The sequence below is a fragment of the Lethenteron reissneri genome, chromosome 21, assembly GCF_015708825.2.
Source record: "Lethenteron reissneri isolate LAM-NWPU_2019-01 chromosome 21, ASM1570882v1, whole genome shotgun sequence".
Classification (NCBI taxonomy): domain Eukaryota; kingdom Metazoa; phylum Chordata; class Hyperoartia; order Petromyzontiformes; family Petromyzontidae; genus Lethenteron; species Lethenteron reissneri.
The window spans coordinates 4,998,911-5,021,536 of record NC_083799.1 but is presented as its reverse complement, the minus strand read 5'-3'; the positions used below and the strand labels follow the sequence as shown (position 1 = coordinate 5,021,536).

General features: G+C 39.6%; 2 protein-coding genes across 2 annotated transcripts in view; one reads left to right on the top strand and one right to left on the bottom strand.

The window, feature by feature from the left end:
• The window catches only part of LOC133345096 (collagen alpha-3(VI) chain-like), a 45,524-nt gene extending 40,023 nt beyond the window's left edge, over nt 1-5,501 (top strand). Inside the window, 4 exon segments of the mRNA XM_061555573.1 lie at nt 2,400-2,432; nt 3,544-3,711; nt 4,467-4,480; nt 4,721-5,501. Coding sequence (XP_061411557.1) covers nt 2,400-2,432; nt 3,544-3,711; nt 4,467-4,480; nt 4,721-4,843 — 338 coding nt within the window. The 3' untranslated portion in view covers nt 4,844-5,501.
• A 3,426-nt stretch (nt 5,502-8,927) lies between these two features.
• Nucleotides 8,928-22,626, bottom strand: part of LOC133344971 (kinesin-like protein KIF28) — a 69,607-nt gene continuing 55,908 nt past the window's right edge. Inside the window, exons 18-25 of the mRNA XM_061555304.1 lie at nt 17,174-17,257; nt 16,439-16,570; nt 13,707-13,775; nt 12,660-12,776; nt 12,105-12,230; nt 11,927-11,986; nt 11,473-11,529; nt 8,928-9,697 (exon numbers count right to left, since the gene is read on the bottom strand). Coding sequence (XP_061411288.1) covers nt 9,557-9,697; nt 11,473-11,529; nt 11,927-11,986; nt 12,105-12,230; nt 12,660-12,776; nt 13,707-13,775; nt 16,439-16,570; nt 17,174-17,257 — 786 coding nt within the window. The 3' untranslated portion in view covers nt 8,928-9,556. The remainder of the gene's footprint in view (nt 9,698-11,472; nt 11,530-11,926; nt 11,987-12,104; nt 12,231-12,659; nt 12,777-13,706; nt 13,776-16,438; nt 16,571-17,173; nt 17,258-22,626) is intronic.

Here is a 22,626-nt window from a genome sequence, read left to right as displayed (position 1 = left end):
TTGCACAACCTCATATTTAACTGGCTCAAAAGAGTTTTGGCGGATGTGCAATATTTAATTGTCTTCGTATTTAATTAAACACATACATGTTTTACAGTTTTATCGACAAATTCCATGTTTATGTATAAAATAGCAAGTGTATTTCAATACGAGTCACCTGCTAAACCTGACTGTATCATAAGTATGAGAGATCATTGATAGAGAAGGTGTCAACAGTAGAATACAAAATTTAATCCCAATTGGAATTTGGAAAATAATTTCAAATGTTATTGACCAATGATATCAGATATTCAAATACCTTATAGTATGCACTTTGCATATTTCATCATTGTTTTTTTGCACATGCTGTTTTCATAATATGCAAGCATGTTTTCAATTTGAAAACGTAAGTACATGTGTTTTCAAAGGAATAAAATCTAGGACACAACTGGATTTTATCAACACACTTTACTTGAAGCTGCTGTGTCTTATACTGTACATGTAAAAAAGCAAAAGGCTTGACATTGGCAAACTTTTTCCTTTTACAATAAGCATCACGAGCTATATGAGATGCTCAGGAAAGCATCTCATCAGCAGCATGAGCATCATCAGTCATGGTCTATCCACTGCTGGATGAGGGTCGCCCCCAAGTCTTTTTCATTTTCAAGGGTTCTGTGGTGCCATAATCCACATCGCTCCTGTAGATTAACTGAATCTCATCGCTGGGGTGGCCGTCCTCTAAAAAATGTCATCCCATTCTTGGCTGGCAATGTGCTATGTAAGTCGGTGATGGTGTGGTAGACGATTCTCAATCTTGCAGTTCTGCCACAGGCTCACTACCTCCTCACTTCGCTAGATGCAATTATTTAAACTGGAAATCAGAGGCGGGGAATCTTTGAAGGTAAATACGTAGAAAAATAGTACAAATATTACATTTGCGGCTGCATTTACTTTCTCACCAAAGCAGTGCTGCTATTATGACTTCAAAGCTGAAGATTGCAACACTTACAAAAATATATAATGACTAACGCAAAGTGTAATTATGTGTTAAGATGTCTAGCCTTAATCCGGTGTGAATAGATTGGGTTGTCAGGTTGGCGTTATTCAAAATTACCTCAATAAGCCCGTTGTCAAGCGCCTGCGTGGCATATGGCGATTCGCACATGTTCAGTAATAGAAAACGGCGCTCGGAAACAAAAACCGCCTTGCGACGACAATGAAGGGGGGCGCATCGTAGTACACGTCCCTTCACACTTGCTCGTGAATTATTGTTCTTTTGGGAGTAGTAGGACAAGCTCGTGTTTTTTGTGCCATGCAAAGCATGTCTTCCACACGCAGGGGAGAGGCATGCGCACAATGTGTTCGTCGACAATGCAGGTGACATGAGATGGGCCAAGCGCCCTTGAGCAGCTACTGTATACTGGACCAGTAACAAAATCCTGAAGACCCGTGCGTATGATTTAAACCAGATACAAGCAAACTTGGCCTAGCGACGGCATGAAATGTGCCTCCTTTGTGAGGCCACTGTGAACATTGAGTGAAGGTTAAAACATTCTACTTACATCCTGTGACCTCCCATTGTAATAAGATGCATTTGTATTAGTTTCAGGTGACAGATGAAGTGTTTAGGCATCGCGTATTATAATGGCTTTCATATGGATGTGATTTCTCACAGTCACAAAGCATGGTTCTCAGTGCATCCTGATGTTAAGTGGAAAGTGCAGCGTATCTCCTACCCCTTATGGAAACCTTTAAAGATGCATGGTTATTTATTTATTTGCACTTACATGTTTTATTTCATACCTGTCGATATAAATGCATGTAAGCCACATTGCCAATACTTTCAAATTGTGATGGGAAATGTTTACTTCACCAAATATCCAAACACGTTTTACCAAGTATTATGTGAGAGAGATCACTCAAACTTTACACAGATGGGTCGGCAACCTCCTCACCGATGGCAAAGACCTCCGCCAAAAATGTATTGTGCAAACTTTTTCACGTACGTTTACATGACAAATGAGAAGTATTACATTAATGTAATTTGTGATTGTAGTAATCAGGCGTCGAAAAGGAAAATGGCTTATTAGGAGCTTTAACGAAATCAACCACCCCATTCGGCAGTTTCCTTTAGGGAGCCAAGTAGTGACCCTTCCGAGTCACTCATGAATACACACATTTGCAGCTCCTTAAATGGTTTTTACCCATAAACGTTTGAGTTATATTTGAACCAGGCTGAGCCTTTTAATCTTATTTTTGCTGAACATTCTCAAGTGATTCATCGCCACTGAGCCATCGGAATGTGTGTGAGACACTGCAGCCTTAAGTAAATTTACTCGGTTTCATATCAAAATGAACATGTGCAATCTTGTATTTTTATGACTGAAATTGCATATTAAAATGTTGTTTTGGTTGTGTAGGTAAAGTGGAAAAGCCTGCTGTGAAAAGCAAAGGTTGGTATATTTTTCTGTTAAGTTGAGCACATTGATTGATACTGCTTTGTTTTCATGCCCAAAACATCCAACATGCGTGTCCTCCTTCCTAAAATGTCCACTCTCAGCCACATGGCTGTGCTCTGGGCTGACATCTTCAAATATGGACATAAGTTGTGCATTTGTGGGGAGAAGCTTAAGTGACTCGATATTGTTGAAATATTGTTATTTTTATTTGCAGTTTTTAATTGTCTGGCTGGTGATATTTTGGCAATTATAACTGTTTTAGAAGTGAAACACACTTACAGTTATTTAGAAAGCAATGAATTTTCACCCAGTCTTCAATTATGGTGACTGACGACACTGGCATTCCCAATTTACAACATAAACTTAAATATGTGTAAGTTAGATGTTCTCATAAACATAACTCCAGCTCATGGACAGTACAGGAATTGTACCCATTGACTACGATGGACAAGTAAAATACATTTCCATAGCCGCGATGCATGTGTTGGTAACGCATTTGTTCATTCTAGAGGAATGAAAACATGCACTTATTGGAAACCTTCATATTTTTTTAAGTTGACTAAATTTGGGGAGTTATGTTCAAAAAGTAAAAACAATTTGCAAGAAATGTGTCCTTTAGTGCACCCTGATGGTGTAGCCACAGAATTACCCACAATGTTTCAGTCACACATGGTTGTGATCGCACAACAGAAAGCAGGGCATTTCACCCCATAGTCCGTGCGGACACTGAATCTTTTTCACTCAAGCAGAGTGGAGAGTAGCACATCATAAATAAACCCCTTTTATGTTATGTAATTTAAAAAAAAAAATTACAGGCAGGTCAAATTATTGTTATTTTAAGTTCCTGTCAAAGTGCCTCCCTGCTGGACGTAGCATTGTGGTAGCACTAACCACCGTTGGAGTAATTTCACATTTCCATGGTGAGCGACACGATTTACACAAAGTGGTATTCGATCCTGGAGGGATAATTGGCCTAGCCAAACAGGAATTTAATGTATGACCTTACACATACGGGCTGAGTGCTCTGCCATAGCACCACCCAACTGGATATATATTTATTTCACGAAGCGTAACTTTGGCAATTGTTTGCAACTTTGCTTCGCAGAGGTGTGCAAGCTGCCGCTCAATGAGGGCACCTGCCAGAATTTTGCCCTCAAATGGCATCATGATGGCACCGAGCAGCGCTGCATCCAATTCTGGTACAGTGGCTGTGGTGGCAATGCCAACCGCTTCGACACAGAGGCTGAATGTGCAAGGACTTGTCACCAGCCAGGTGAGGCCCAATATGCACAGCAGCGCTCACTGCCACCTCCTTAACTGCTGCATGTGCTGTTGATCAGTCTCTGCAAAGTTAACCAGCTCATGGATCCTATAGACCCCATAGAGTCCACACACTTTTACCTTATGTGACTGACAATACAAGGATGTATTATTTTACTGTAATAAATGACCTAATGATATCAATGTGTCACCTATGAGACATTAAGGGCTTGATTCATATTGTAGTTTTGCCCATCATTCTGTCACTTATTGGCGGAATGATGGCCGCTCCTCGTAAAATCTTGGAATGGCCCAAAATTGACAGGGTTCAGGGCACTGCCAACATTTGTCATAAGCTGTCACAATGTATCATCATTTAAACCACTTATCATCAAGTATTGCTAAGCCAAGAAGGCTTAACAATACATTATACACCTCAGCGGAGGATGCAAACACCTTTTAGCATGCGTGACTTCATGTGACACCGATTGGTCAGCTTGGTGCGTTGGAAGGAGATTAGCACATGCAATTTTTTTACGGACTGTGAATGAACCGTGCAGATATTTAGGCCACAAACTGGGATGTGAATTAAGTGCAATAGAGTTTTCTGAAATGTCAACATAGTGCTAGATTACACAACTCTGTGTAAACAAACTCGAGATGAATCAGGACCTGAGTTCTTTTTTCCAAGTGCAACCAATTAACTCTTCAGGGACCTGGTATAAAATTACTTGAGAGAGAGAATTGAATGTTTTCTTTTTGTTTCAGATGTCCGCATAAAGGTAATTTTTTTTGCCTTTTTAAATCGCTTCTATTTAAGGCTTCATGTTCAAAACCTTCACAGCAAATATTATATTAACCTTAGACTGATAGATTTCACTCTTTCCCACAACTACATTACTCACTTCGCTGTTATGTATGGAAAAATTCTAGAGTAAAAATACATTTAAAATGTAAACACATTTTTTAGGCTTCCACGTGATATTTGTGGTTCAATAATAACTTCAGTAATTGTGTTACAGGTTCTCAAGCTAGAGCAAAGAAGACACAGGAAGATGAGCCACCCACGCAATAATAAGGATACCAATTTTTCGTATTCATTACTAAGTTTATTCAAAACCCAAACTCACACACGTCAATCCTAAACGCAATCCTTGATATATCGTTCTTTGGAATGTGCGTTTTAAACACATTCACAACACAAGTGTTTATTGGCGAATTCAGTTCACGTTGTGGCCTTGTTTCTGTGCTTTTGTGGTCAGTGTGGGTACCTATTGTTAGATTTTTTTTTATAAATTACGTTCAGTCTTTTTTTACTTTGATATTTTTGTTGCAATACATTACGGTGCTTGGCTACAGCTAGGCAAGGTGTTTGTGAAAACACAATACCTGTGAATTTTATGAAAACAACCGAAATGGAGTCCTGTGGTTTGTAATGAATTATTTACGTGATGGAAGTTTGCAGGGCAAAAAATAGTCACATTCATTAATCACTGTTTTTTCTTTGTGAAAATTAAATCATACGTAATTATAAAGGATGTTCGTCATTGTATTTCCAATCTTAAATAATTTGCGAATCAAGAGGGAATTGCTCTTTACTATTTTTAGAAATATATAAAAAAATGCATTCACTTTAGCTAATATCAGGAAAATGCATACCACTACATTAATTGTGCCAAGCAAAATTTGGAAATGCTGCCGTTTGATATTCAATGGTGGTATTCATTGTGTAAAACAAGTGTGGAACTGGCACATTCTTTGTACACTGCTTCTAATAAAAACATGAAGATCCCATACTCAGGACTCTTTGTACGCTCTGCTTCATTTGTATAACCATATATTTAGAGATAGGATATGTAATGGGACAAATCTATTTCTTGTTTAAACACTCTCACATGACTCATGGAATGAAGGGATCTGTACTATCTTAAGTAATCATTAGAGTATATATGCTTTATATTTGCATGTCTAGGCTACATTCGTTTATTAATGGGAATATTCTGGCTTCAGGGTAGGCTGTACGAAATAACATCCGGTGGGTGCTGAGACTAAGCAATGATTATCACAAGAGACATCTTGGAGTCGGGGAGCCTGGGAGGCCCTGTAGTTAGTCTATTCCCATTGTGCCTATTACATGCACAATTACCACAAACGCTGCACTTGTTCTATTCTTACTCAAGTTTAAATTTATGTATGTGGCTACAATAATACCAAGTGAGGCAGAAGTTAAGAAGTTAGTAGTATGCGCTGTAACAGGTCTGTGAGACTTATGAGGCTGGCAATCTGTCAAAAATGCTCATCCAATGTCAAGCACACACACAAAAGCCTAGAATAAGTTTAAATCGTATTCAGTTGGATCTCAAACAAATGAACATCGCCTAAACCATGTGTCAACAAAGGAATCTGGTCTTAAGCAAGTTAAAATATTGATGAATTATTTCTTTTGCAATTGTTTTTTAATTTTCCAAGTCCCAAGCAATGAAGACGATAGCAATGCAAGTGTACATTATAAATATAATTTTCACGTTATGCTAAAACATTTTTAGATTAGCCAAGGTTGCATGAAAGATGCATGAAAGTTGCTTTAGATATGTACGAGGTCTCATATGACTATTGTAAGAACATTTCACCTCCTAAAACTTCAAACTGCTAAATACACGCAATAATGACAAAATAAAATAAAAAAACCCAGTAAAATGCAATTCATGATATTTCAAACACAGCATGAACAGGAGTTAATGAACTATCAAAAGGCTGGATGCAAACACTTTTTTACGTTATAATATGTCTTTTACACCCAAAAATATCATTACATCACAAAAACAACACAGCTGTAAAACTTGAAAATGGTGTCCTCAAACGGCAATGATATTCGGTTAATGTCCTGAAAATTTCTGGTATAATGGCATGTCTACAAACTAACTATAATATGTAAATCGATAAATGTTACAAGTGACAATAATCTGCAGTGGGTGACATTCAAAGTATGAAATGGACTCAGTGGGATGAACTTGTTAATCACATGGAAAATAATTAGAGCTTTCAAAGTACATTCACTCCCTCCACTGGGTTTAATACTACCTGACAACCTCTATGGACTCATCCCTCCCTATCTCTTAAGTCATAATAATTTTCTCACTCAATCCCCTCTACTCACACTCTGCTCCAGCAACTAAGGCTCTCTGTTGAAGGCCCACTCGACGACCTTCGCTCAGTGAGAGATAATTGAATCCCCTCTGCTGTCCCCATAGTGTGGAATCCCTGCCCACAACGTCTGTACAGTCGACTTTCTCCACATAGTCAAGGCTCAAGACTTTTCTGTATTCTTCTGACTGCGTCATTCCCTCAATAAAAAAAATATTCCTATACGTTCTGTACTGTCTTGCAATGCGCTAGAACTTGGATGCTATAGGTTTCCCTCGCTTTATGCAGTTGATGTGTTCCCAAAAAATCCCGCTCAAATCGAAATTGCGTAGTATGAACTTTGCAGTCACCCAATCCACAATGCACGGCACAAGACAGCTGCCTGTCGAGCAGCGCATACAATACACACAATGTTGTCTCACGTCCAACCGCATAGCCGCATTTGAGTAAATTAAAACCACATGTAGTGAATTTTTGGTAGTAACAGATTAGCCGCATTAATGCGAAATCGCACAAACCTAACTCGCATAAAGCAAGGGATACCTATTCTTAGGTTTTTCGGTAAAGTCAACGTAGGTAAAAAATAAAAATTAATAAAAGTAAAATAAAAATCACGACGTTTCGGAGGCAACACAAGCTTCCGTCTTCAGGTGGAACAGTCACAGCACGACAGCTGTATCAAGTGAAAGAAATTCCAAGAAAACTGTATTTTTATATATACTGGTTGAGGGTGGGAGGAGCCAAGGTAGGCCCTGAATATTATTTTTGTGAGGTTCGGTGCGGCTGAAGCCGCTGTTAGGAATGAGCCTTTGTTGTGTAAACTAGGTGCAGATGATGTAAAGGTGCATGTAAAAGAGCCTGAGCCTTTGTGTTATGTAGAGATGATGCGGCTTAAATCGCTGCCAGAAAATTAGTCTTTGTTGTGTAGAATGGTTGACTGAGCCTATTGTTATGTAGAGGTAGTGCGGCTGAAATCGCTGCCAGGAATGCTCCAAATATGTGTAGTTAAATCTTTTTTGCATGGTTAATAACATCTGTCCAATGATTACTAAGTTTGTACCCATCATCACGGTTGAAATTATGTCTGTGTTTGTATATTTGGATGGCCTCGTGTACAAACCTTTGATGGTAGCCAGGAGGCTTGCAGAGCACCTTAGTCTCGGAAAAGACAATTTCATGAGAGCCCACAGCGTTGTAGCCATGATCGGCAACGGCGGAAGAATCAGTTTTGCCGTGTTTCAGATCTGACTTGTGCTCACGGACACGATCAGACATATGACGTTTCATGTCTCCAATGTAGCAATCACCACAACTGCAACTCAGTTTGTAGACTCCAGGGTATTGTAAGTCAGGAATTACATCTTTCACAGATGGAATTAGATCACGAATTTTATGTACTGTACTGAATCGGACTTGAATCTTATGTTTGTTTAGAATTTTGGAGATCTTTTTGGTCACGCCTGCTATGTATGGTAATGTGATAGTTTTGATCGGAGTTTCATGTGGCTGTTTCTGTATGGTGGGAGAAACAGCTTGGCGGATGGTGCGGTCAGAGTATCCGTTCATCCGGAGGGCCCGATGTACATGTCTCAACCATTCTACACAACAATGAATAATTTCCTGGCAGCGATTTAAGCCGCACCACCTCTACATAATAATAGGCTCAGTCAACCATTCTACACAACAAAGACTAATTTCCTGGCAGCAATTTAAGCCGCATCATCTCTACATAACAAAAAGGCTCAGTCCCTTTTACATGCACCTTTACATCATCCGCACCTAGTTTACACAACAACAAAGGCTCTTTTCTAACAGCGTGCTTCAGCCGCACCAAACCTCACAAAAATAAAATTCAGGGCCTACCTTGGCTCCTCCCACCCTCAACCAGTATATATAAAAATACAGTTTTCTTGGAATTTCTTTCACTTGATACAGCTGTCGTGCTGTGACTGTTCCACCTGAAGACGGAAGCTTGTGTTGCCTCCGAAACGTCGTGATTTTTATTTTACTTTTATTAATTTTTATTTTTTACCTACGTTGACTTTACCGAAAAAACCTAAGAATATGAATCCTTGCAGTCACGAAAGCTTCAAATCGAGGGATACCTGTATAAATAGAATTGTATAATATTTAGAATAAAGTTTAGACTCACTCTTCCAGCCAAACACACTTTCAGAATCGTTTAAATCTCATTTTATGAAATTATGATTTCAAAAAATATCTTAGCTGAGGCCACAATAATTATTTGACCACACAAGAAACTGAATGGGTCCAACAAGGACACTGTTTGCAGCATGTCACATGCAAAACTTCTGGACATCTGTGAAACTACTGAACAGCTGTGAAAAATAGCTTTATATCTCATCGGATTCCTCCAGTATAATTACATATTATGATTCTGAAAAAAACTTAGATGTCATATTCCCATTACGAGACCAAAAGAAAGAAACAAAACCCCTAGATTTATGCTCACTACTTTCACACTTCAAAAGTACTGTAAACTATGAAAGCCAGATTTCTAAATAACAGGCCATTTCAGACATCTGCTAAAGCCACCGGCGAATATGGGTGGAAAATATTTACTGCTCACATGCTAAGGTCAGACTTTTGCATTCAGATGATCAGTGTTAACTTCCATCTCCCCAGCGAATGTTGGAATCTGACAGAAAGGTGGCCCAGTGGTGGGAAACACATGCTGCGTAGCCCCGTGAGCATCATATGATAACACAGACGGTTGAGATGTCAGAGTGTGGGTCATGGCGACATGAGGCTCCCACGCGCCGGAAAAGGGGCCCTGGTACCAGCTCGCGGTATACTGGCGTCTCCCCACTCAGTGCCGTCTGGATGTCTTTCAGCTGCACACAAGGACATAGAACATTTTAATGGTAATTATTTTTAGAACAGTCATATTTTAGTTTCAGCTCAGTTTAGAGGCCAACCTATGACAAAAACACGAACTGTACAATATTTAATCTCAGCTTCTGTCAGGGCAGAGCACATTATTAATAATTTCAGAAAGACAACTTGTAAAGAGACGTCATAATTACATTAACTAGTCAAGTGCTAAAAAGCCAATTCAACTGTGGGTTTGTATTGGAAAGTGTAATTTTAAAACATCCAAGAGGAAAACCCCTTTAACATCATACTAATATTAAAAATAATCTATGCCTTTTGATTCCTGGCTGGCTACTGGCTGCTCTCCATCCCAACAATAACTATCCTGTGGGCCGTTGCCATTTTAAACAGGATTATTCTTGTAACATATAAACATTGCGTTGACTCGCATTAAAACGGTGGAAAAATTTCGTAAGGTATATCACAGCGATACCACAGAGGCAGGACTAACAAATAGAGAAGACTGACAGAGTTAATTTAAGAGTGCTTGAACTTTTAAATTTGTGCTCCTATTAATGTAATTATTTTGCCAGCATATTCTTTGAATCTTAGAAAATGTAAAACGACCTCACAATCCATATTATCTTGTCATTTTGTTGCAACAAAACAGCAGATTACTTTTATGGGGCCTGGGGGTTGTCACACGTGAGGGGGGTGGGGGTGTGGGGGGCACTCAGGGGTGGAGAGGTGGGGTGGGGGCCCTCGTACTATGAGGGGTCCTTCCACTCGTTTTAAATGAACTTTACTTACGTGGGAATGTGTTGTTAAATGTTTACAGTGACTCAAGTTAAACCCTATCCACACTTTAAAACACGACCAAGATACCGGCCCAAATCATAAACATTTCACGGCCACCTTCCGTAAGGCGTATAAGCATTGGTTTTTATGATAAATGTTTTTTTACCCTTTTATCTGGAAACAAAACTAACACCTTTTTTTACAAAGAGTCATGTTTGCATAGACCACAATACCTGCAGTCATAATGCAAACAAAAAACATAACTCTGATAATGTATGCACTGTCCTTGAAGTTGATTGGTCCACACCCGAGACAGCTTTCCTGAGAGCCTAGTCTCACATGGTGTTGGACCAGATGACGCCAAAAGGCGCCTTTTGGCGTCATCTGGTCCAACACCATATGAGACTAGGCTCTAAGGAAAGCTGTCTCAGGCGCCTTTTGGCATCATCTGGTCCAACACCATGTGAGACTAGGTTCTAAGGAAAGCTGTCTCGGGTGTGGACCAATCAACTTCAAGGACTGTGCATACATTATCAGAGTTGTGTTTTTTGTTTGCATTATGACTGCATGTATTGTGGTCTATGCAAACATGACTCCTTGTAAAAAAAAAGGTGTCAGTTTTGTTGCCAGATAAAAGGGTAAAAAACTAATTATCATATTTTTTACTGGCAAATGAGGTTCCGATGGTGCATTGGTTTTTAGTTCCTGGCTCAGCACGATGGTGAACAAGAAAGGTAAGCGATTATTCAGACCCAGCCCATTTTGTAACTCTCCTTCCGAAAGTTATATATTTGTATTCATTTCACAATCAATTATAAAAAGGCAAATCATGCTCTATTGCTGCACTAAAAATAAATGCAATTAAGAATTGGCACTCTTATTCTTGACATTTACACCAAATTTTGAAGGGTGACGAAAATCCAGCCTTTGACTCAATGACCATGTGTAGTCATTCATTTCACAGTCAGTGCACAAATAAACGAACAGGCGAACTTACTAAGACAACTGTTGCACGATCCCGATGTGCTTGATAAACAAAGTCTGACAAAACAATCTGTAAAACAATGTAACAAAACATTTCCATCGTCGTTAACAACAGCAAAACAAAAACACATGAAAATAAAAGTTAATTCACACCACCTTCATCAGAGTTACCCTGAGTGAATTATATTGAGCAGGTGGAACACTCACTTGTCTGAGAAAACGAATTTAATGACTCCTGCAGATGATACATGTTCTCATACAGAACACACGCTCGACTAATGCGACTCTCAGATTGACACAGCACAACTGTTTTCCTGGTTCTCTTGGGAGGAGAAATGCTACGTTTTGTCGAGTATTATGAACAGCAATGGTGCATATTCCCCATTGTTTTCCAGTCCCTGTGTGAGCAACAACGCAAACATAGCAAGCAACTGCAATCAATATTCTATCCACATTGAATTAATTACCAGTTTCCGCTCGGCTTCCTCCAGTTGCCGCACCGTTTCAGCATCCTGGATATAAAACATCTGAAAATACAGTTTGTCAGTGCCAATGTGACCACATTAATTGATTATGGATATTTAATTGCACGTTCACATTGAAAATATAGTTTTGTGTATGCGAATCATGAGTCACTGCCGTTACATGGTTTTTGCTTGGACCCGTTTGGTTCCTTTCTTGTCCACACTGAGCTTTGTCTTCCTTCACCGTTTCAACTTGTGTTCCACAGACTTCAATGGTGAGAACAGACTTTGCAATGTAATCTAAAAACTGTAACCAAGGAAGTAAAGCAGATTGTTAATGGAACGAAAACAGATGCAGAACGATAACTATCTGTACTCATTAAGTAAACCATGTAAATATGGCCCGTGTTTTCAACATATAAAATGTGTTTATAAACTAAACTTGCAAAAGAATGACAACGAAATAGTAATACTGTACACTTTTTATGCATGCAATATATTTGAGGTTGTTTCAATACATATGCCATTCTATAGCATATTTTGGTAAAATGCAACATTTAAATACTCCTCTCCTATTAACTCACAAATGCTCTTCCATTGCTAAGTCTAACATTCATGGAAAAAATAATGCCTCTGTCACCACAGAGAGAGAATGCTTATTGGTGCATGCATTTACCAACTTGGTTGCAATATGACTACAGAGAATACGTACGGTGAAGGACAATGTATTTCAAACCTCCTCAGTGACAGGACTGAAGAAAAAGGTCTTCTCAAAGTTGTAGTCAGGGTTACTTGAGGCCACTTCTGCAGTCTCATCCTCATCTTCACAAAACAGCTTAAATCTACAGTGAGTCTGTGTATACGGGAAAAAAAGTGGAGTTGCAAATATTGTTAATTTTGGCAGCCAGCTTGTTTATTTGTCTGTCTACATTTTCTACATATAGTTATACGGTGTATATTATACGCTTTCCATTTCGACATTTTTGTAATTGAGAACAAGCAAGTGGATCATGCAGCGATGGTTGGCGTGAGTTGGCACACGCGTTGAGCGCACGCGACAAAACAGGCCACGTCTCTCGCTTCTAGATCGTGTCCAAATGCAACCCGGGCCTCGACGTTTAGATTGTTTATAATGTGTTTCTATAAGCACAAGTGAAATACACACACGCACATTTAAAAATGCATGTTGTTACTGCCATCCCCCACCTATTATTAATTAATCATTGTCATACCCAGCTGGAGATACATACAATATCTGCCGCTGAGTGTGAACAGAAGCAACAGCGTTGCGTCAGACATTAAAACGTTTCCCAACTTGTTTCGACTGCCAGGTGTGGCAATTCACGCAACCCATGCAGTTCCATTTCAATATGTGGATTGCTTTGGAGTATGCATTTCATGCCACTACGAAAATCCATCTCACATTATTCGTGCGCAGAATATGCGGAGGTTGTCAGGCACATGGATGTGAGGATTAAGGGACTGTAAAGCATGTGAGGATTAAGAAAGTCACTGGGTGTGGGAACGACTTAGGAAAAACAGGTATTTGGTGAGGTATGTGGATTAGGAAAGGTAAAATATGGGGTGCAGGTGTTGGGAGACAGGAAAGCGTTGGGCTTTTAAGATATAAAGACAGGTGGGTACGTTGTAGTGGTGGTGGAGTGTGTAGCATAGATAATGGGGTGGATAGAGTTAAGGTGCTGGGAAAAGGAGTGTCATTATATCCAGATAAGAATGCAGCCTAGGGCCATGGGCAGGCAAACACAGGCACACCATCACTCACCTTAGTGAAGTGCTCAGGAATACCTCGGGCCCCCAAAATCCTTATTAGGAGGTGCAGTTGCTTACCAATCTGCAATGCAAAGTATCACTATTAGATTCGCCCAGGGACTCCATTGGTCGAAAATCAACCGGAGGAGACACAAAGCCTAATGCCAAATGATTTTCAGTTTTATTTAAAATAAAAAACACATGCTGCTGGGACAATGGCAATTACTCAACGAATATATTTGACTCAAGTAGGCAAACGGTCATCCGTGGTTTCTGTACAACATCTGCTCAAGGTTCTCTTTTTAATGTGAAAATAAGAATACTTTCTCTTAAATAATTAAATACATCATTAGACCTCCTTTGCCAGTACCAAACAATTATAATAAGCTTTCCCCCTTTTTTTCTGGCAACAAAACAGAAACCTTTTTACAAGGAATCATGTGTGCATTAACCACAATACTTCTTTGCATTTTGACCACAAGTATTGTGGTTAATGCACACATGATTCCTTGTAAAACGGTTTGTTGTAACAGCTCTCTCGCTGGTTCAGCAGTTCCACTGCTGGATTATATTTTTCTGCCTGAGGACGACCGCTTGTGTTGCGATTGAAACGTCGTGATATATATCTATTTTTTATTTCTCCACCTATGTGACTTCACGAAAGCTTCAAATCTTATTAGTATCTTTGGTTTTAAAAGATCACGTAACTTACTTTAATGCTGAACATGTTCCAATAGAATAATGCACCCATGTCAAGTCTAAAGGACTAGTTGCTCATGGCAGTGCAATGGATTGTTGTTGACCTTAAAATAACACTCAGCTTCAAGCATTGAAGTGCACCCGAAGCTCCTGATATTTCAGGTCTTACGTAAGTCAGCTCCAAAAGATGTCTTTACTTACAACCTTTCTACGAAAAAATAGCGGGCAACTAATAACCGTCCAAGATTAACATGATAATTTCATTTACTATGGTGGTCCTCACTAAGAGGTGTGCATTAGCTTATTGTTGCTATGCAAACTTATTGAGTTATCCCCCTCTTTTATACAAAAGTAGACTTGCCCTCACCTGTTGTACGATATACAAATATTTATGTGCCTCGGTTTCTTGGCTTTCCCTCTATTTCTTGGGTTTTCTCTTTCGGTTTCTTGGGGTTTCCACCAGGATTTCCAGTAGGAATCTCACTGATTTAAACCCTTTAGAGTTGACATGTACTATCATGTATACTTAATTTTGCAACAAAAGAGTAAATGTAAGATATTCCGATTTAAAAGTGATGTTTACAGTATGACAGTTCACAGTAATAAATGTGATGTCAAGTGATGTATTTGGAAAGACACATCTAATGAGATCACAGACACTATGTGCATCATGAAGGATGCACAGCCATCATCAGGCTGGGTTTATAACAGAGAGCCTGTCATTGGTTCAATTTATATGGATGCAGACGGTGGTTTAAAAGGTGTGGCGAAGGCATTTAAAAGTAAGTAATGCATAGATAGAAAGCAGAGATGTAATAAAATAAGTTTAAGGAAGGGAATAATTTTTGCAAATGAAAATGAATCCATAGTCATCAGATGATCACATATTTGCATATAAAATACTTTTTTCTACATGGAGAGATGGATAAACGAAGGAGACATTGACTTATATATTTTGTGACATTATGAGCAGATTAATTTGAATTTTTGGAGAGATAAAAAATACAATAATTATTTTTATACACGATACACATTAAAGCAAATCGTATTATGGGTAGCAGGGTGGTCTCACTACCAAAACCTGGCTAGACCCTACTGTCAAATAGTGTTCATATCAGCAAGGCTTTCCTGGGGAAAGAAACGTAGTAGTAATAATACATAACAACATTCATTTAAGAGTTCCCCTTGCTTTCACAAAAATGTAGGACCAGTCATTGATCACAGTGGTCCCTCAGCTGAATGTATCATACTGACAGGCATGTGGACTACCCATGAAAAAATTTCGGCATTTGATATTTTGCTGGCCCTGCATCAGAGAAGTACAAATGACCACTGTGCAAAATGTTACAGAACATCAATTGGAGCCTCAATGTAAAATCTCTGCGGTATTCTGAATACTAAAATTCATTTCTGGTGTCTAGTATTCAAGGCAGAATTTTATTCTTGGTAAGCTACATGCTTAAATCAGCATTTTAGACTGGGAAGGACATACATCTAAATAAAAAACACACTACTGTATACCAGTTTTTACATGTGTATTTGTTTATTTATTTGTAAACTTTATTATGACTTTATTCTTCTAGCTTAACAACGGACGATTGATCTAAACTTGTGCAATAGTTATGTGATAATATCACAGATTACCTAATTAACGGTTGCTTAATTAAGACTTTAGGCTATGTATTCTTGGCAGATTTGTGATGTAAACATCAAATAAACATTGTAGGTACAAATTAATGGAACATAATTTAACAGGAAAGAGCAAATTCACATGTAACATCATGTTTATTTATGCTCGAAAGCCACATCCGGTCCATTTTAAAATGCATTAAAACCAACAACGAGGACAACATTTTCTGACTTCAAAATAAAAGAACATGAGCGGTCCATTTTCACTGGTATGAGTGGGAGATGTTGAAATACGTATTCAGCTATGTTAGCTGATTATAAAGCTTTGTCTTTGTGAAACCTGCTCCTTCTTTCCAAGACAGCCAGTGGCACATTCCGTAAGCGAGAGTGAACGGTGCTCATCATTAATGCTCCTACCAGCTCGTTTGGATCGCCGACTTGCTGGCGTTTGGGCGCACCATCAGAGTCACACGGCTGGATGAGCACATGCAGATGCCCCTGCTCCTGCCCATGACAATCCAGCACGGGGTAAGTATCGCTAACCGCCAGCTGTCCAGAGAGGGGAGAAAACAACGACGAATTTAAAATTCACTACGGATTATGTTAAAGCAAGCTTTGGCGGTTGCTTTGTTCCATAACAGGCAACACAGCGAGTAATAAAATAAGTAGACCTGTTCTTCACCTGATGACGGCTGCTTGCGTTGTGGCCGAAACGTCGTGAGAATTATTTTATTATGTTTAATTTTTATTATTTTATTACTTCCCTTCTACGTGACTTTACCGAAAGAACCAAGAAGATGAATCCCTGCAGTCACGAAAGCTTTAAATCGAAAAATAAGTCAAGTAAATCATCCGTTTCTATTGTTGTTGTCGTTGGGGGGTTTAAACAGGTGTATAAAGAGAACACCTTCTAGCACTTACGAAGGAAGGTCACAACTTTTGCTTGGGGGGTTTCTGTGGAGGCATCGATACAATCAAAATACGTGCATATCCAGCAAGCTATTCCCGGTGCTCTTCTGCCAAGGGCACAATTCCTACCCGTGAGTGATTAGAGAAAGCCAGGTGGACAGAGACACAGACAACCAGGCATCAAAGGCCTCTCATGAATTACTACTGTCCTGTCTCGTGTTTCCTCCCTCAGCATCCTCTTACCTGGTGGGAAAGAGGCTGCAGGGCGACCTGGACCACACCCACAGACACGGTGTTCTCCGGACATTCCCAAAACGGGTCCTTGTCCTGCATCGGGAGCAACAGCAGCACTGCATGAGCACATGTTTAGGCTCCGTATTGAGTAAACCAAATGGAGTTATTTACTTCTTAACAAAATACAGAGCTCGTAGCATGCACAAATTAAAATGTGTATATAATGGAGTGCATTGCCTTAAATGTGATAATGTTTAATGGCTGCATTCACAAATTTACTATGAAATGAATTACATCAATTGAGAATCCCTGCAGTCACGAAAGCTTTAAATCGAAAAATAAAACCAATTGAGAAATTATATTTCTATTTCTTCATACTTAAACTGTATTTGAAAGATATATCAATACAAAGTGTCATGGATGTCATTGTTGATTTTGCAAGCTCTTGAAATATTATTCTACTTGCAACATTGCAGGGTCACATCATGTCTCCTCTGATATAAAATACTGGTACGATAAATTACAATGTTATAAGAAATAGTTTTGCATTACTTGTAAAAATACTAGGTGCCTTTTGTTGTATTTTATGACTCACTGCTTTTCCAAAAGCAGATGTTCTTTGGTACGTCTCTGGCTTAATTTTGGCTGAACTCTGCTGCTTCTTGAAAACGTGTTCCCAAGGGCAACCTTTTTTGGCAAATATTCTGGCTGTACAGAATATGCCCATGGCCTTAAATGCCCTGATTCCCTATGACTCACTTTGTCTAGGCAAAACGGCGCATAGAAAATTCTCGAGTCCATTTGAACAAAAGTACTTTTATTTAAATCTTGACATAAAGCTTTCGTGACTGCAGGAATTTATACTCTTAGAGTCTTTCGGTAAAGTCACGTAGATAGAAAAATTATAAAATCATAAAAAAATCATGACGTTTCGATCACAACACAAGCTATCATCTTTCGTTGAAAAAAATACAGCAGGCTATATTTCTTCCTGCCTCAGCAGTCCACCTGCTGTATTTTTTCACCTGCTTTTTTCACCTGACTTTACTGAAAGACCCAAAGAGTACCTTTATTTAACCGATATCCTGGCAACTCCTTACAAAAAGAAAGTTGCAATAAGAAAAAAGTTATAATTTTTCCCTTTAAAGACTTGCAGAGTTTACAGGACCCTGACAGCAACAGGAGATGTATGAACATTAATGGCCGACGTATGGCTTAATTGCTCCCTCGTTTAGCACATGGTAGTGTCTGGTTTGTTAAATTAAAAACATTCTCATCCTTCTGAATCTGGAATGTTTCCAGTTGCAATCTAATAAAGATGTATTAAATTAAAATTGTCTGTGATACTCCTCATATGTAGCAGTCACATTGGCCCAGTCTCTCCAAGTGTGAAAGCTCTGACCTAGTTTAAGGTTGAATGACCACCTTTAATCACTCTTGGAATCTGTGAATCCGTCCTAACTAATCTCATCTCCCAGACACTCTCGACCTCGTAATCTTTAACACCAAGTCCATTGTTCTCACCACCCTTTCACCAGTCATGTTAAGCGACTACCACCTCATTATTTTTTTGGGTTCCCAAGATTCTCCTTCCAGGTCTCAAATCTAATTTTACACCACAAGACAACTGTATGCTTCACTTATTGACTCTCATATTGTGTGTCCATCCATCCTTGCTTCATGGACCATCAAACATCCCTTTTATGAACATTAAAGTGCCACATTTTCTACTTTTTTACATTTAACTTATTTCGCACCTTACTCAGCCAACCGTGATACTTATCACGGTCAATCGGAGGTGTGGGGGAAGGACAACAAGCTAAATACAAAAAGCAGTTCTAAAGCAATACGTTTTCAATTTAGATGTAAAAGTGCATAGCTCCAATGGCTTCCTAATATCGGAAGAGCATCCAGACGGCTGCACAAACGCATCTGAAAGTGTGTGATACAGGTGTTGAGGAGTTCCCAGGACGCACTCGTTTATGAAGGTAAGTTGAGGGCTTTCGCCAAAGGTTTATTAAAGGCTTTACAAATTAACACAAGGGTACACAATTCCTAGGGATTAGGGGTCCTACTCTGAGTCCGGGTCCCTGCCGGCTGGCTCCGGTCTCTCTCTCTCGTGTCGGATCGGGGACTCTGCCAACTCCACCAACCGGAGAGAGAAGCACCTCTATCGGCTATCACCGGCTTCTCACCAGACTCTCCACTCGATCCCTCTCTACCCCTGGCGCCCTCTCTACCCTTCTTACTCTACCCGTTCCCACAGTGACCACGCTTTCATCACGGGGTCTCCCTTAAGTACTCTAAGAGACGTGACTTCATCGAGCTGCCCAGCGCGCATGACGTCACGTTCCGTGGCATCATCGCACTGAACGACACAGGGACCATCTTTTGACCATCTTTGTTAGATGGTTCCTGATATTTTAAATGGGCCATTTAGTCATTGGTGCTTATCTCCTGTTAACATAGCCCTACAAAGTCTGTGGTGGAAATTCCACATTCCTATGGCAGGGAGGACGAGTTTATTCATAACAGAAACTGCTGTGGGCTTCCTCACCCCCCACCCTTGCATAAAAAGTAGTACTGATTTGATCAACCCCAAAAGGAGGGTTGGATGGATGATGGGCTGAGTCAACCATCTCAATGGCAACCAGGATTTGAACCTGCGACCTTCTGATTGCGAGCCACTCACTGCTCTACGGCTGGGTTCAAGCCCTGGGTCTGCGTGGTCTCTGTCTCTAATGATGTGAATGATGTTACCCCTCTGAAGACTCCAGCCCCTTGGTAAGGACAGCTGTTTTGTGTGAGCGAAAAACCATTGACTTGAAATTTTATTAACTTTTATTTGTTATACGGATGATGTATAAATATAATCTTGAAATCCACCACCAGGCCTCAAATGCTCATTAAATCACATCAGTCAGCCCTGGTGAGAGCCACATCAGATCTCTTCTACTTGGGTCTTATCACAAATGGTGCTATAAAATCTAAATCCATTTCAGCACTGTAAACTTCCTAATACATTCCCTCCATAACCGCACTTCCTCCACTACTTACTCAGTTGCCAAGTGTGAACAGCCTGCCTGATTTTATAAAAAGGTCGAAAATAATAGCAATGTTATTTTAGTGTCTGACTCTCCTATTAACTGTCCTTCTGTCTCCTTACTGTTTAAAAGTTGACATACCTCAGCCTTTAACTATAAATGACGTAATCAAAATAATCTCCAGCCTAAAAAAACGTTAATTTCTCGATCCAGTGCCCACCAAACTCATCCCTCGCTGTGTACCCACCCTGGCCCAGTACATTACCATAAATGCCTCCATCTCATCCAGTACCATTCCATTCATTCTCAAGACTGCCGCTGCTACTGCTGCCGTGACTCCCATCCTGAAAAAAACCCCACGTTGATTCCAAAATCCTTGAAAATGTCCATCTAATCGCAAGGCACCCTTTTGTTTGAAAAGTCCAAAAAGGGTCATCTTATTCTTTGGGTCTTTCAGTATAGTCACGTAGATAGGTTGAAAAAACTATGACATTTCGATCACAGCACAAGCAATCCTCATCAGGAGGGACGTTTCGATCACTTAAAGTCTTAGTCACTGCAGGAATTCATATTCTTTGGTTCTTTCGGTAAAGTCACGTAAATAGGTTAAAAAACTACGACATTTCCATCACAACACTAGCGACTGTCAACTTATCTACGTGACGTTACCAAAAGATCCAAAGAATATGAATTCCTGCAGTCACAAAAACTTAAAGTCAAGGGTAATGTACTCACATTTTTCCAAACACCTCTATCTCAATGGCCTCCACGACCCAGTGAAATCTGGTTTCCACAAAGGTCATTCTACTGCAACTTCTCAGTTCAGATCATGACTAATTCTCATTTCGTTCTCCTTGAGCGTCGTCTTAATTATGTAGGCATCACAGGCACATTTCTGACTCCAGATCTTACCTCTCAAACTGCTTCTATATTTCTATACGAGGACTCTTCCTTAGAGACAAGGTTCCATCCTCAATCCCCTGCTCTTCTTTAATACATCTCCCACTTGTATAAATAATCTCCAGTTTTAATATCGACCATCACTTCTTTGCTGAAGACGCCAGTACTGCATCACCACTGACTCCATAGACCCAACCTCACCGTCTCACATCTTGCCTTTACACGATCTCATCTTGGATTGGATCTAATATTCTCCAGCTAAATATTGCCCAAACTGAAGCACTCCTGATTGGCAAAAAGTCCACAATCAGTAAAGACTCCTGACTGAGTGACTCCTACACTTTGAAATTGCACCGGTGAAGAGTGTGTCATTAATCCTGACCCCGTTACAAAATGGCTGCACACAAAACCCCAATCATATAAAATTTGATTTGCACTTGATTTGGCTTTTTTCAGCTCGGAGATAAATCAAAATGTTTGGTTTCACCATCATGCGAGACCTACACAAGCAGAGTGTGAGAGAAAGTGTGGCTCTTGCTTTATAAACGATAAACAGACTTGAAGGATGTTTCTGAAGTTGTGTTAAAATTCTCTCATAAGCTGTTCGCTGACACGTGGGAAATGCTGCTGTGAGATTTCAAAATTAATATTTGTCTCATGATGTAATGCTAATTTCACAATTGGAATTTGTTGGGATACAAAGACAATAAACACTTCCAAAAGTAAGCATCTATAAACTTTGATGTCTAAATAAACACAATTAATCAGGGCACTTAAAGCAAAACTATTTTGAAGCAATCTTATCCACAACGCAATTTTAGTGTTTATTAAATATACGTGCAGGATTTTCATTGTGTAAGTTGTTGTATGAAGTGCATAATGTACTGTATATAATACTTGACACTTATATCAAGCATAGCTGCTATATTTGTCATGCACGTGGTGCCAATCACAGTTTTGTCGGTTTCATCGGATCAGCCCAGGACCGTTGGATAATTGTGTGCTGGATAATCGATGAACAACTAAATTGTTTTCCTGTGAAACTGCATCGACAATAGTAATGTGGAATATGTTTTCGTGGCTCAGAGTCGTTACGACCCTGCTCCATGCACATTTAAACAGGGGGGCTCCGACTTGACGTTAAGGTCATGTCGTTAGCGTTGGAATTAAAGGACACCTCTTCAGTTACGCGTACACGATGTCTGTGATTCACCAACCCCACTCACACAGTGGTCGTTAACAGATAGGTTCTTCTTTCATATGGATGTAAATTGAGCAACTATAAATCTAGATCTAGGTAATGAGTGAATCACTCATGCCCTCGGTGATTGCTCGCAGTGGACATTAGCTCACATAGAGAGCCAATGTATTCCAGTCACATTTGCGCGATTATTTTATTTTCCAGTTGTGGAAAATATGAATTCATCTGCCACGGTCAATCATAAATACAGTGTATGGGGGCAGTGAGCTTCCTGATGGCTGGATGATGGGATTCTCGATGTGGTGCTTATTCGGGAT